The sequence below is a fragment of the Muntiacus reevesi genome, chromosome 2, assembly GCF_963930625.1.
Source record: "Muntiacus reevesi chromosome 2, mMunRee1.1, whole genome shotgun sequence".
In the NCBI taxonomy this organism is placed as follows: Eukaryota; Metazoa; Chordata; class Mammalia; order Artiodactyla; family Cervidae; genus Muntiacus; species Muntiacus reevesi.
In genome coordinates, this window is record NC_089250.1 from 237902956 (window position 1) to 237918182 (window position 15227).

Below are 15227 nucleotides of genomic sequence, written 5' to 3' on the forward strand. Positions count from 1 at the left end.
TGCTTGCTGGGAGAATCCCATGGAGCCTGGTGGGCTACAATCCATGGGATCACAAAGAGTCAAACTTGACTGAGCAACTAACACAAATATCCTCCACAGGTGCTCAATGAAAACTCACTGAAGGAACGAATGCATTAAAAAAAAAAAACTCTGTCTTCTAGGATCATTTCTCTGCTGAGCAAGTTCCGGTTGGGATTCCATGAAGTTCATGTCCTTCCCGACATCAACCAGAAGCCACGGGCCGAGCAGTGAGTTTTCTGTGTTGGGGGTTCCAGGCAGAAGGGTCGGCCCTTTCTCTTTGGTGAACCAAGGGCAACCTGGTTCACCTGCCCCCGCCTACCCTGGGCTCATGGAAAGAAAGAGGAAGGATTGAGTGTGCAGCCGTTAATTTCTGTTTGAGTTTTTTCCTCTTGCCCCGTGGTCCTTTGCATATCAGAGCTGTGGTCTTTGCCAGAAACACACCTGGGCTGAAGGTCAATGAATGTTCCCATTCATGCTTTTCACAGACCAAGTATTTCTGAAGCTCTTCACGGCTGTTGTGCCCCTAGAGCAGAGCTGGTGTTTCATCTGCCAGGGACCTCCCACCCACCCCGCACACCCTGGGGCTGAGTAAGTCTCCAGCTTCAAACTTCTAGAGCTCAGGCTGCTGATTACTCACAAAAGGCTGATTTTATCTACTCTGATTTTCTAAATTTTCTCCAACCCCTGTTGCTTTCATAGAGGACTGGTTTTCAAACAACAGCATCACATGGAGGGTTTGTGAACACACAGCTTCGGGGGCCCAGCCCCAAGATTCTGAGTCACTAGGTCTGGGGTGAGGCCTGGAAATGTGCACTTCTAACTAACTCTCCTGTGCTGGTGCAGGTACCTCACTTTGAGAACCACAGTCTCAGATGATCCACATGCTTAACAGGGTGCCCGGCCCAGAGTCAGTGATCAGTCAAGGCTGGATTTGTGGCTTCTGCCCACTTGTAACCTCCAAGCTCTTTCTGCATCTCCACCTTTCCCTATAGTCCTAACTCTGTAACAGACTGCCTCCTTCCTTCTCCGGACATTGCTTAAATTAAGTGTCTGAAAAAGGGACCGTGACCAGCCTGGCTCATTGCTTCCTGCCAAGCTGAGGTAAAGGTTACCGGAAGGTCTACTTCTTGGCCACCTTTAGTCCACTTGGCCGTGGCCAGGAGTGGCCGGATCATATGCCCCGAAACACACCACTGGAAGGAGGCTCCTTCTGCAGAGGCCATGGCAGAGGCACGTCCCCTCCACGGGGCTGAGGGGCACTGGAACAAACAGAACGGAAGTCCCCCAGGCCCTGAGACAGAAGCATGGCAGCTGCAGCCCCGGGTGTTATATTAACTCACTGGCACTTGGGGAGGGGAAGATGTTGAATGGTCTGGGCAACTGCTGCCCTGCTCACCCATGCAATGGCAAGTGGGCAGACTTGAGGCAAACTCCTTTGTGAATTTGTAGCAGGGCTCAACTGTGGGGCCAGAAGGAATAAGTTACTTTCCTAATGATTCAGTTGCATGTTCTTAAAAGAAGACATTTACGATAGGATTGCCTTATGGAAATATGTCCAAGTGAGGTTTTCCAGGACTCTGTCTTCTCAGTAAAGTAAGGTCCGTCCTGACCTCTTTAGCCCTTGTTTACCTGGAGAAGGAAGGACATCAAGAAAAGAAAGGGGACTTCCCTACTGGGCCAGTGGCTAAGACTCCAAGCTCTCAGTGCAGGGGGTCTGGGATCAATCCCTGGTCAGGGCACTAGATCCCACATGCCGCAAATAAGATCCCCCAGGCCATAACTAAAAAATCCCTCATGCTGCCACTAAGATCCAGTGTAGCCAAGTAAATAAATATATAAATATTTTTTTGAGGGAAGGAACTAGTTAATAGTGATGGATATACTGACTCCCCCATTTTCTCAGGGCTGTGCTTGAGCTGTCGAGGCAGAGATGAGTAAATTGCAGCCCTGCCCTGCATGGTTTACCCTGGCCGAGGTAATGGGAGGATGTCAGGAGGCATTGGAATGGTGCAGAGATGGACCCGAATGCAAAGGAGAACAGGGCTGTCTCTGCTGGTGGAGGAGCAGAGCCTTGAGAAAGGCTGCGAACAGAGATGGGGGGAGACCTTCCCCCATGGAGAGGACAGTGGGAGCCACATGAAGAATCCCCCCCACCCCCCGAGCCCATCTTGTCTTTAAACCCCATCTTTGCTCCTGCATCTGCCTCCACTTCCTGGACCATTTCTTTCCTCCCTTGCACAGCTGACCTTCTCCAAAGTGATGCTACCCTCTTTGTGACCACTTCCTTCCACCCCTCCCTCATTCTCCAGCTCACTCCAGTCTGGCTGCCCTCCTGCAGCTCCACTGAAATCCCTCTCGCCAGGCTGGGCTGTGACGTCTGCACCACCGATCTGCAGAGCCGGCTGCTGTCCTCCTCGTTCTCTGCCTCACAGCTGCATTTGACACCACGGTCCTTCTTGCAACAGCCCCTTTGGATCCAAGACGCTGTCATCTCCTGGATCCCTCCCACTTCAGTGATCCTTCTTTCAGTTTCCCTTGCTGGTGCTTCCTCCTCTCCCTGACTTACCTGATGACATCCTACGCTCCCCTGCTCCCACCTTGCTCCACCCACACAGGCTTCCCTGGGGCTCCTCAAGCAGCTCAAGCGCACTTCTGCCTCAGGGCCTTTGCACCTTCCATTCTGTTTGCTCCAACACCCCCTGCCTGTGCATAGCTAGCTTCGGAAGGACGAGCATCCTTGGGTCCAGAGAGGCCTTTCTGCCCAATTATTTCCCATCCCAGGACTCACTGTGTGCTTTCATAAAACTTCTGATCTATATCGATCTGCTTATTTGCCGCCCAGCAGACCATGAGCTCTGTGAGGACTGGGGATGGTGTCTGGTTTGTTCACTCTTGTGTAGCACAGAGCGGTGCTCAGTAAACACCCTGGGGTGGGAGAGGTCAGGAGATGGAGATGGATCCCAGGTCAGGCTCCATGGACCACTTGTGGAAGTCCTGTTCAAAGTCAGACCCAGCTGTCAGGGCTGAATTCAACACAGAGGCTGCTTTGATGTTAACAGCAGCATCAGAAAGGGTTTCAGCCTAAAATGTATGTCCCCATGGCCCCCACCTCCATCTCCCTCTGAGGACCCAGTTCCCCTGGACATAGGCACCTCGCTCGGTCTCACTGGCTCTCTCTGCCCCCAGCATCAAGCGCTTTGAGGACATGATTGCACCCTTCCGCCTGAATGATGGCTTCAAGGACGAGGCCACAGTCACTGAGATGAGGCGGGACTGCCCCTGGAAGATCTCAGATGAGGAGATTAACAAGAATAGAATCAAGGTGCGGGAGAAAGAAGGGGTGGGCTGGGGTCTGGGTGCTCCCCTGGGTCAGGGCCTGTGCCCCATCTGACCTGGGCTTCCTGAACCCCTTCCCCTGACCCTCAACTGTAGTCTCACTGCACCAAGCCTGTGAGGTGTCCTCAAGCCACACACGCTCAGGCTGACGAGTGACCCAGGGGTTGATCTCAGAGCCATCCTTGGTGTGGGAGCCTGGTCCCTCGGTCCATTTTGAGTCTCCCTGGCCATGGCGATGGACTGCCTGGGGTCCTTCTCCCTCTCTTCCCCTGTTCCTCCAGGTCTGCAGGAAGGAATTCATAAGGCAGGTGGTGAAGGTCAAGGTAGAGCTTGTCCTTTGTGGGCCCACAAAGCTGCCTGAGCTTCTCCCCTTAGCTGTGGACCCCACGCCCTTCCCAGGCAGCCTCTTCAGGACTCTGCTCAGGCCTCAAGGAGAGTGGGGGCTGCCGTGCCCATTTTAAGGTGGGGAGAGCAGTTGGGGCCTGGGGAGCGCAGTTCTGCTCCCTGTGAGTTCCATGGTGGTAGTTCTGAGGACTCAGGGGACATTTGGTGATTTCTGGGGACAATTTTGGCTGTCACCTTCCAGCAGGAATGGCCGCTGTCACTTAGTAAGTGGCGGCCTGGGATGCTGCTAAACATCCTGCAGCCCACAATGGACAGTTCCCACAGCGCAGAGTGGTTCCACCCAAATGCCGCCCATGTGAGATCTGGGTGAACTCACTTGCCCTCAGTTTTCCATTCTCTCCAAGGGGGTATCCGTCCACAGTCAGACCCCGAGTGTCCACCATATTCAGAGACAAGCCTTGGAGGGGAAGGAAGTCGGCCCCGCAGCTCAGCCCCACCCAGGCTTTGGGGAGTCCCCTGACCCGGCAGTCCTGACACCCGGCCTCTGAGCCTTCCAGAGTCACCCATCTCCTGAGAAAAGGCTGAGAAATGTGTCGTGTCCACAGAAGTCTCCTGCCTACTCTGTCACAAAGGAGATAGAGCCATCGCCATTGCTGAGTCCACCTTATCAAGCGCTTCCCCTTGGCCTGGAGCTTTTGCATCCATCATCTCACTCAGGCTTCCCCAGACTCCCCAGGGAGGGCACTGTTGGACCCATTTCACAGCTGAGGACGATGAAGCTCAGGGAGGCAAGGTGCCTGCTCAATGTCAGAAACTCCCAGAGCTGAGATGTGAACCCAGCTCTCCCCACTCCACGGGAGGTGCTCTTTCCCGCCACAATAATACGGTCCCACAATAATACGGTCAGGAAGAAAATACCTTGGGGGCTCCTCCAGGAGGTGAGCTTGGCACTGAGTTACCTTCTCGGAGGTGGGAGAATCTACCATAATCTGGGGGGACAATTCACACACCCAGTTTGAGATGTTCAAGGATGTGGACTTGGGCTTGGCGGGGATGGCTCAGAGGACGCGGGAAGTGACCACATGGCTTTTCCTTGCCAGTCCCTGCGGCAGGTGAGACTGAATGAGATTCTGCTGGATTACTCCCGAGACGCTGCTCTGGTTGTTATGTAAGTAGTTACCTGCGTGCTGGAAAAGCCTGATGTGGAGGCCAGCGTGTCAGCTTTAGAGGGATGGTCACTGGCTGAGGATCCGAGCCTTCCCCTGTGAGGATGAAGGGCCCCAGGCCCATAGAAACACAATCCAGGTGGCTTCTTAGCCCATGATAAGGCCTGTATCCACCCCACACCCTGCGGTCCCTGTGTCCCAGGCCTCACCGACTCCCCCCACCCCTGCTTTCCCCTGTCCGTTGCTTTTTCCTGCCAAACTCAGCTTGGCAACAGGGACCCAGGTTGTCCTGGAAGAAAATCGATTCCTAGTTGTTTGGCCAGCCCTCTTTGGTCACCAGCCAACCCCAGCTGATGCTGGCGCCAGGTCTGGGCAGCGGAATCGGAACCTTGCCCTGGCCGGGGCTGTTCCAGCCTCCAGGCCCGTCAGACACTCCAGCTTTTCTTGCTGCCGCCCCTGTCTGGTTAGGAGCCGCCTCTGCTGCCCGTTGACCCAGGCTGCGTAAGTGGAAGGGAGGGAAAGGTGACAATGGCTCAGTCAGCCAGGCCCCCAGCCCCTCTCCCAGGGACAGGCCCGGCTCAGAGCGAAAGCGGCCCTCTGCCGAGAGGAGCCCCTGACATTTCCTGGGGCGAGCCACCCGCAGATTGCACAGGACTGCGTAAAGCCGGCCAAACCTGTTTGTTCACACCCTTGAGACCAGGATGGAGGACAGCGTTTGTGCGGCTGTGCGCAGTGAGAACGTGGGGCCCTTTGCTCAAAGGCGATTGAGAACGTCAGGTTGGTGGCAGCAGAGCATGAAACCCAGCCTGGGACCCGTCTCAGGGGGCGCTTCATGACCACCCAGGTGGCTGCCCACGAAGCCGCCTCTGCCTGAAGCTGTTCTTTCTGGGGCTTATGGGGAGACAATCTTTTCTACAAAGAAAGTGCTCCATATTTCCTTTGATGTGGGGACCGTGGTATAAGAAAAGCAGGTGGATTTCCGAGCCGCGACCAACACCTTGCAGAGAATCCTTCTAGGGCCAGGTTAACCTGGTTGTGGGCCGGATCAGCGGGTAAGACGGTGACAGTGGCTTCATCCTGGGATGGCTCCCTGACTTTCCCTGGGTGTGGTACTTGGGATGTGCCAGCTGGGGCGTGGGTGTGCCAAAGCACCTCTTCCTGAGTGTCCTCTCTGTTCAGAGAAGCAGATTTACATTTTGTCTCTGCCATTAGCCCACTGTGTGGCCTTGGGCAAGTAACTCTCCTTCTCTGAGCCTCAGTTCCCTGATTATACATTTTTTTTTTAATGTTTATTTTTGGGGGCTGCATTGGGTCTTACTTGCAGCACTCAGGATCTTCATCATGACGTGCGGGCTTCTCTCTAGTGTGGTGCATGGACTCTAGCTCTGTAGTTTCTCTTCTAGTTAAGGCCTCCAGACTTGTAGTCGTGGCTCTCTGGCTTAGCTGCCCAGAGACATGTGGGCTCTTAGTTCCTTGACCAGGGATAGAACCCACGTCCTCTGCACTACAAGGCGGATTCTTAACCCCTGAACCATCAAGGAAGTCCCTCGCTGATTATAGAGGAGAGTTAAATTAATTATTTCCAAGATTCTCTTTCACTCTAACATGCTATGACCCTAACTTTGCCACTAAAATGAGTCAGTCTCTCAAGCCATAAGAGGAGGAATTTCATCTGGGGAGGGACCACCTCCTGTCACCTCTCCCCTCCCACCCCCCCACCTTCTGGATCTCTCAGGGGAAACCAAACCCCACCCACCAACCTTTCTGGGATGAGCTGATACAAATAAACAGTCACCTTAGAGAAGAGACCTGCACACAGGGTCCACCCCATGGCGACTGCCACAGTTGTTGCCTGAAAGGGCCCTGGCTATTAAGCCAGCACCACTGGGAGCAGCTGCTCTGCTCATCTCCAACCCGGAGACATGCCTTTAAAAGTTCACCCTGAGGGTCCCCTGCCTCAGAACCATTGAGGGGGCCGGGAGGCGTGGAAAACAGCAAATACCTCAATTCCTTCTAGACCAGGGTCTGTGGTTGAGCCCAGGAGCCTGCATTCCCCAGAAATCCCAAGAATGAGAAAATCCTCCCAAGCCTCCAGGAAATGACAAAAATCACATTTTCTAGCACATCCAAGAGCACACATGGACTGTTTTCTAGAGCAGCTTTGAGGAAGAATTGGCTTCTTTGCTGTCTACTAATCACTTGTTTATCTGATTAACAGTCCATGTTTGAACTCAGCTTAAACTGAAGGCTAATAAACCAGCCTTGTAACCAGCCCAACAACCTTGACCACACTAAGCACATATTTCTTGCATACCTTTTGGGTCTAGACCCCTCTTTTTTTTCTATAAAGACTCCCTCCTCAGAGCTAAATGCATGTGTGCTAAGTTGCTTCAGTTGTGTCCGACTCTTTGCAACCCCATGAACTGTGGCCCACCAGGCTCCTCTGTCCATGGAATTTTCCAGGCAAAAATACTGGAGTGGGTTGCCATTTCCTATTCCAATGGATCTTCCCGACCCAGGGATCAAACCCATGATTCCTGTGTCTCCTGTTTTGGCAGGCACATTCTTTACCACTAGTGGCACCTGGAAGCCACCAAAGACAAATGGTAATAGTCAAAATAAGAGTAATCAAATTGAATTTTATTGAGTACCTCTATGACACTCAAGGCATTGGGCTTTATTAATAAAAAAAATTTTTTTTTCATTTATTTTTTGGCCATACCGAGCAGCATATGAAATCTTAGCTTATCACCAGGGATTCAAACTGTGCCCCTTGCATTGGGAGCATGGAGTCTTAACCACTGGACCACAAGGGAACTCCTAATTTTTTTTTTTATTTATTTTATTAAAGTATAATTGATTTATAATGCTATGTTAATTTCTGCTGTATAGCAAAGTGATTCAGTTACGCATATATATACATTCTTTTTCATATTATTTTCCATTATGGTTTATCTGAGGATATTGAATATAGTTCCCTGTGCTACAGAGTAAGACCTTTTTGTTTATCCACCCTATACATAATGGTTTGCATCTGCTAATCCCAAACTCCTAATCCACTGGCCCTTATTAGTTTTCAGAACTCTATGAAGTGATTCTGTTTTACCCCCATCCCCACCGCAGCACACACCCTTAGGAGATGAGGAAGCTGAGTCTCAGAGAAATTCAGAACCTGCCAGGTGGTGACGGGTTTAAAGCCCAAGACACTGGTTCTGAAGTTCAATTATCTTTCCGCATCTAGGTTAGATCCAAGGCTGCCTTTCCTTGTGGCTAAGCGATGCAGTTCTGAGCAAAAAGCTCCTTTGTTCTGGAGCAGCTTGATTTCTAAAGATTAGTAGCTTACACCACACACATCCTGTGGGTAGAAACAGAGCATGTTGTTTGTTGGCACTGGGGGAGAGTGCCAAGGGAGTCTGTCCTTCAGACAGGCAGACAGATGGACAGGCTCTGCTCTGGGAGGGAACTTCGTGTTGGGGCTTGAAAAGCCACAGCAGGAGTGACGGAAGTCCCCTGCCCCCTCAAGCCTTTGACATTTCTAATTGCAGCCCCTGAAAAGGATGTATAATACTAGTAGTTCAGCAAATTTCAGTTACTCAGTCGTGTCCGATTCTTTGTGACCTCATGGACCGCAGCACGCCAGGCTTCCCTGTCCGTCACCAACTCCCGGAGTCTGCTCAAACTCATGTCCATCGAGTTGGTGATGCCATCCAACCATCTCATCCTCTGTCATCCCCTTCTCCTCCCACCTTCAATCTTTCCCAGCATCAGGGTCTTTTCCAATGAGTAGTAACCAGTGGGCATTTCCAGCCTTTAGTGTAACTGTCAAACAAGGAAAGTTTGGTTTCAATATTCCCACTTCTCTTTTCCTGGGAAAGGCACCAGAAAAACACAAACTCAGTCTCTTAACTAAGGTGACACTGGCTTAATGGAATGTCCTTGTTCACGTGGGGTTCCCTGATCCTGGGGACCTTGCTTTATAAGGGAGGATACTGTTTGTCCCAAATGAAGCTTTGAGAAGGGAATTTTTTAAAAAGGGACAGCTGTTTGGGGACCTCGATTCTCAGCAGAGGAGGGGTTGCAATGAGCTGGGATCATGGTCAAGTCCCAGCTCTGCCACTCACCGACTGGGTCATCTCGAGTTCGTAAATAGTAATAAGCGGTGACAATACTGCTGACGTTACAAAGTGCTTATTCTGTGCCAGTGTTTTTGTGCAGTACCCTTCATGAGCTAGGGCTTCTTTAGAACTCACAAGTCCATGACAGAGGCATGTGTGTTCACTTTGGGGAAACAAAAACTGAGGCTCAGGGTCAGCGAGCCATTTGTCACAGTTATGTGGCCGAGGAAGTGGCAAAGCCATGACTCTAGCAGCTTCTCTGACCCAGAGCCAGCCTCTGAAGCCCAGCATTGCACAGCATCCTCCTCTCTGGCCGGTTCCCTCCGCTTTTCCCCTGGGTAGTTTTGAGGTTCAGATGAAACCGTACCTGTGGGTGTACTTTGGGAAAACAAAAACGGTTCAGGCCCATGTAACGTGCTGGTGCCCCAACTTTGTGCAACGCCAGCCGGGTTGGTGTGATGCCGCCTTCCCGCAACAGCCACGAGCAGGGCGGTGGCAGTCATCACCAGGCGTCTTTGGAATCTCAAGATGGTGGAAAAGTTGCTTCCTGAAATAGCCATGAAAATGTGGCTGAAGAGCTTTCCCAGGGTATGTGGTTATTTGCTCAGCATAGCAGTTCAGACAAGACAGTTCAGGGAGACGGCAGAGTCCTCCTCCCAAGGCCTTACACGTGGGGCAGGAGCCAGGACTAGGCCACTCAGCTGAAACGCATGAACATATCACTTTGCTGGGGCCCCAGGCAGGGGTGTGGCTGGAGAGGCGAGGCTGTTGTGATCCGAGTAGCTGCAGGAGTGGGATCCATGAGCCTTGCCCTGTCACATTGTGTTCTTCAGGGAGAATAAGACAGACCCTGCCTGCTCATGAGCGAACAAACATTCTAGTGGGGGGAGACAGACAACAAACAAATAAATGAGAAGAGGATTTGACTGTGTGAAGTGTTCCAAAGATAATGAAACAGGGTGACATGATAAAGAGAGATGGGATTGAAGAGGGTGATCCGAGAAGGAAGTGCCCTTGGGCCAAGACCCAAGGGAGCCAAGGTGAAGAGCTGGGGGCTGGCTCTGCCATCTGGGTGGAAAGAATGTCATGTGCCAAGGCCCTGGGGCAGGAACAAGCTGGCCATTTATTTCAGGAGTGGAAAGGAAGCCTCTGTGACTGTAGAAGTGTGAGGGAGCCCGAGGGCGGTGGGAGGGGAGGTTGTGGAGGCTGGTGGGGCCAGGATCATGGGGGCCTAACATGCCATGGCTTTGTTTAGAAATGCTTTGTGGCTGAAGTTACATTTCAAGTCACACTTTCAAGAAGAGCCACAAGTCATTCTTAGGGTGGCTGGGGAAGAAGGAGCGTTGAAGGGGCCAATAAACAGAGATCCTGATCAGGAAGCAGACCAGGAGCTGGGCCATGTGGGGAAGGCCCCTGGTTAATTTCCCATCTGCTGCTTCTTCCTGTCCCACAGCACCCTGCCCATAGGGAGGAAGGGGAAGTGCCCGAGCTCGCTCTACATGGCCTGGCTGGAGACGCTGTCCCAGGACCTCAGACCTCCTGTCATCCTGATCCGAGGAAACCAGGAGAACGTGCTCACCTTTTACTGCCAGTAGCTTTAGGCTTGGCTGTACCTGCCCAAAGCCTGAGCGCAGGGGACGCCCACCTGTCCATGGGCACAGAAGGCGTACCCTGTCACATGTAGCATCTGATAATCTGATGGAAGAAGTTGGTAGATTTTCAAACACCTGCTGGACCCCACTCCCATCGGTCGTGTGCTCTGTGTTTTTTATTTTATGGGCTAAAGAAGTAGCAGATAGAGTTAGAGATAGAGCAGATGCTCTATCTGGTGGGTCCATATCCCTTTTAAGTTTTCTTTTGCTCTTGATTACAACAAATGAAGATTTCAGTCTTTGATTTGTGTACAAATTTGAGTCAAACTGCTGGATGTGAATCTTGGCAGTTTCTACAGACCTTTCCTGGGAGCACCCCCTAAACACGCCTCTCCCTTCCAATGTTAGGCAAGTGGGCACCCCACAGGCACCCGCAGCCCTTACAGGAGGAATACAGGGCCCCTTGAGCCTCCATAATAATGCAAATTTATTTAACTGCCTCTCACTTCCTTCACTTTCAATAATGTGTCTAAAGTGTTTTGGTTCTTTGGTAAACTGGGACTTTCAAACTTTTCTAGATGGCAACCTGTGGTAAGAAATCTATTTGACATTGAGACTGGGAACAAATACAGTGAAATGAAAGTGTCACAAAACAATCCTTATCCTTTGCTGAGAAGGACAGAGCTTCTGGCTGAGCACTTCGAGGAGGGAGAGGGGGCTGCGTTTGGGCCATTTAATGGCCTGGGACCAACTCCCACTCCAGATTAGGCAAAGCCTTTCTAGAGCCACATGGAAAACCACTTCCTGGCAAATGGTTGCTCCCTCTTCTGACCTCAAGGAGACTTTGATCCAAGAACAGAGAATGCTTTGACTTCGGGAATTTAAATAAAACACTTCACCATGTTGGAATCTAAATTTTGAACAATGATAATAGCTTTGTTTAAAAAAAAAAAAAGCTTTGAGTTAACAGTGAGGTCAAAAACAATGAAATGAATTAAAAAATACATTTACTCAGTCAACAGAATTTATTTGTTTTGGAACAGACTGTTTCTCAACTCTGCTGAGTGTGTTGGAAAAACTAACTATATTGTTTTTTCAACCCTGGATTAAACTTTTCTCTGAGCTTCCACTGGTCTTGTAGGTCATAGTGCCAGATTTCTACATGGTCGTTACAGGGGTCGCTTACTTTTTCCCTTGCTTCTCTTAACATGTGCTTGAAGATGCACAGAGAATCTGTCTTCTTTAATCTTTTAAAAAGTCTCCCAGGAATTTCAATCTTGCCTCAAACCAAGAGGTGGAGAGATTGAGTGGAAAGAGCCACTGCATGGCCACCAAGGAACCTGGACTTGAGTTTCTGTCTCCCCCCAAAACTGGCTGTGACCTCAGATATGGCCCCTTACCCTCTCTGAGCCGCAGTCTGTGAAGTGAGAGAATGAGACGAAGCAGGTGTCACCAGCCAGCTGGCCTGCTGCTGACTGTGCTTTGGCCATGTGTTGTTTTAGTTTTTATTTTTAAAATCGTGTGTGTATTTCTTTTGACTGTGCTGGGTCTTCGTTGCTGCACGGGCTTTCTCTGCCTGTGGTGAGCAGGGGCTACTCTTCGTTGCAGTGCTCCGGCTTCTCTTTGTGTGGCTCCTCTTGCTGTGGTCAAGGGCTCTAGAGCAAGGACTCAGTAGCTGTGGCACATGGGCTTAGTTGCTCCGAGGCATGTGGAATCTTCCCGGATCAGGGATGGAACCTGCGTCTCCTGCATTGGCAGGCGGATTCTTAGCCACCGTACCATCAGGGAAGTCCCCCACGTGTGCTTGACCAGTGTTATGGAAGTGAGGGGATGGGGTGGGTGAAGAGCACATTCTTCGGTTCCCCCACTCCCACTGTGGCACACCACTTCTGGCTGCCCTACTATGCGCTCAGAGGCTCTGAAGACAACGCTCCCCACCCCTCACCCGCCCCCCCCTCCCGCCGAGTCATCGTTGGGTACGTGAAGCACTGAGAGATGAAGAAACTTTGGTCCGCTGTGTGTGTGTCTGCATCTGGATGATAAGATGCTCCACGTCAGTGAGGAGTCCCCCCTTGCACTGTGCCCAGGAAACCACAGAGAGGTGGGCATCAGAGCTGGAGCCCAATCTGCCAGCAGCCACCCGGGCCACCGCAGAAGGGACTCCTCACTTATCTCCCCCACGATCCACTGCTCAGATAGCTCCTGACGTCCCCCCCGGCCTTTCAGCCTCCAGATTTCATGTCCTCTTTCAGTTCCTGCCTGGGCTTGTGGCTCTGATGTAAGATAGGCTCTCTGAGATCCCCTCTCAGGCAGGGAGCTGTGGGTCTCACAAGAACATGGAAAGCCCCGTCTGGACTGAATTCCCTTTTACACACCGGCCTGGCCTCTCGTGTGGCTTGGAGGGTGAGGTGGGTTTTACACGGATGAGACTAGCTGAAATGTTACTGAACCACCACCTGACTGAGAGGCCCCCGAGTACATGCAAAGCAGCCAGGTTTTGCTTGTAGCCGTGTATAGCTCAGGAGAGCAGGAAAAAAAAAAAAAAAAGACCACCCCCTTGCGAAGTGTTCACAGAAACGGGGCCCAGGAAAGTCCGGTCACTGGCTTTGTTGGTAATTGCCCACTTGAAATGAGGTTCAAACTTATGACCGAAAGCACAAGCGTGATATGAGTGCCCCTGCCTGAAAGGGAGCCATAACAAACAGTTTCTAAAAATATCATGTGGTCTAGTGTTAAGAAAAACCACCTGGCTGGGAGGCAAAGCAGCAGAATGTCATATGGTTAAAAAAGACAGTAGCAAGAAAAGATACGTGTTTTCTGCTCCAGCTTATAGGAGAGTTTCAAAAGAAAATGCTCTGAGGATGCAAAAGAGGGAGAAGAGAGAGTAAAGACTAAGGTGGAGGGTGGAGGGAACTTCCCAGGGACTAATGAGACTCCATGGTCCCCAGTCAGGGGCTCCCCGTTCGACCTCTGGTCAGGCAACTAGATCTCCCGTGCCGAAACTAAAAAAAAAAAAAAAAAAGATCTCACGTGCTGCAGCTAAAGATCTCACATGGCCTAGCTAAAGATCCCACATGCCACAACAAAGACCGATGATCCCACATGCTGCAACTAAGACCTGGTACAGCCAAATAAATAAATGTTAAAAAATAATAATTTCCTCCACCCTCCACTTTAGTCTTTGTTCCCTCTTTTGCATCTTTAGAGCATTTTCTTTTGTGACTCTCCTATGTAACCCTCTTTTGTAACTCTCCAAACTACGAATTTTTGGAGAACAAGAAATAAACCATTTTTCCTGGTTTAAGAGAGTTGTGAACTGGGAGAAAATAAGATTGAGAAAGTCTTCAAGTGCAAGACCCCCACGGGGAAGCTGAGGAGCTCAGAACTGACAGAGGCACCAGCGAGCCACTGAAGGTGAAGGGGCAGCCTGAGCCTGAGGACATTTGGCCAGACAGGAGACAGAGGAGGCTGGAGGAGAAAAGGCAGGGTGCCCAGAGAGGAGGATATGCAGAATTGCCAAGGCAAGCCAGCAAGCCTCAACACTCTTTAGAGTGGCAAAGGGCAGGGGAAAGAGGAGGAAGAAATAGCATCTTCCAGAACTGAGAATGGCCTGGATGTATGTGTAGATGGAACAGGGCCCCAGAAGTTGAGCCTGGGCAGCTGTAAGAACAAACAAACTATGTCACATGGAGGATGAGGGATCAGGCTTCCTGCTAGAGGAAACAAGCAAGTAGGCGGGTTTGGTTTCAGATGCTTAAAGTATGAAGACACCCAAGGGTCAGAAATGTGGTCCTGGAGCTCAGGAAGAGCTCATGGTGTCCACTGTTTCAGCCTGACACTCAGAGAGCAGAGATCATAAGTAGATTTGGGAGTCACACTCATGGACAGGAAATCAAAGTCATAGCTTGAGTGAGATCACCAAGAAAGAGAGTGCCGGGAATGCAGAGGGCTGGAGGCTGGACCTCGGAAGGGCTCCATTTAGGGGCAGGAAGATGAGGCAGCCAACAAAGCAGCCTAGAAAAGATCATTAGTGGGGGAATATTACTCAGTCATAAAAAAGGAACAAAATAATGCCATTCGCAGCAACCTAGCAATTGTCACACTGAGTAAAGTAAGTCAGACACAGGAAAACAAATATTATATGCATGATATCATTTATAAATGAAACTTTTTTTAAAAAAAAGGTACAAATGAACTTACAAAACAGAAGTAGAGTCACAAACATAGAAAACAAACTCATAGTTACCAGAGGATAAAGAGGGGCAGGGTAAATTGGGAGAATGGGATTAACATATAGACACCCGCATATATATATAAAACAGATAACAAATAAGAGCCTACTGTATAGCACAGGGAACTCTACCCAAAATTCTATAATGGCCTAAATGGGGGGAAAAAATCTTAAAAAAAGAGTGGATACATGGATACATATACAAGTATGGCTGACTCACTCTGCTGCACAGCTGAAGCTAACACAACATTGTAAATCAACTACACTCCAAGAAAAATTTTTCGGAAGAGACCATTGGTGGGGCAGGAGCAAAACCCAGGTAACCAAGGGCCTCAGAAGGCACCAGGGTCCAAGAAGCACAGAATTGTCAGCCCTCATGTTACCTGATTGGCAGATGTAAAGTCACTGCTGAATTGCGGTT

General features: G+C 50.5%; 1 protein-coding gene across 3 annotated transcripts in view; it reads left to right on the forward strand.

The window, feature by feature from the left end:
* Positions 1-10781, forward strand: part of SLC12A3 (solute carrier family 12 member 3) — a 38590-nt gene extending 27809 nt beyond the window's left edge. For all 3 annotated transcript variants that reach the window (XM_065925368.1, XM_065925370.1, XM_065925369.1), the window contains exons 23-26: positions 162-248; positions 3208-3343; positions 4803-4870; positions 10437-10781. In XM_065925368.1, coding sequence (XP_065781440.1) covers positions 162-248; positions 3208-3343; positions 4803-4870; positions 10437-10578 — 433 coding nt within the window. In that variant the 3' untranslated portion in view covers positions 10579-10781. The remainder of the gene's footprint in view (positions 1-161; positions 249-3207; positions 3344-4802; positions 4871-10436) is intronic.
* Positions 10782-15227: the final 4446 nt, after the last annotated feature.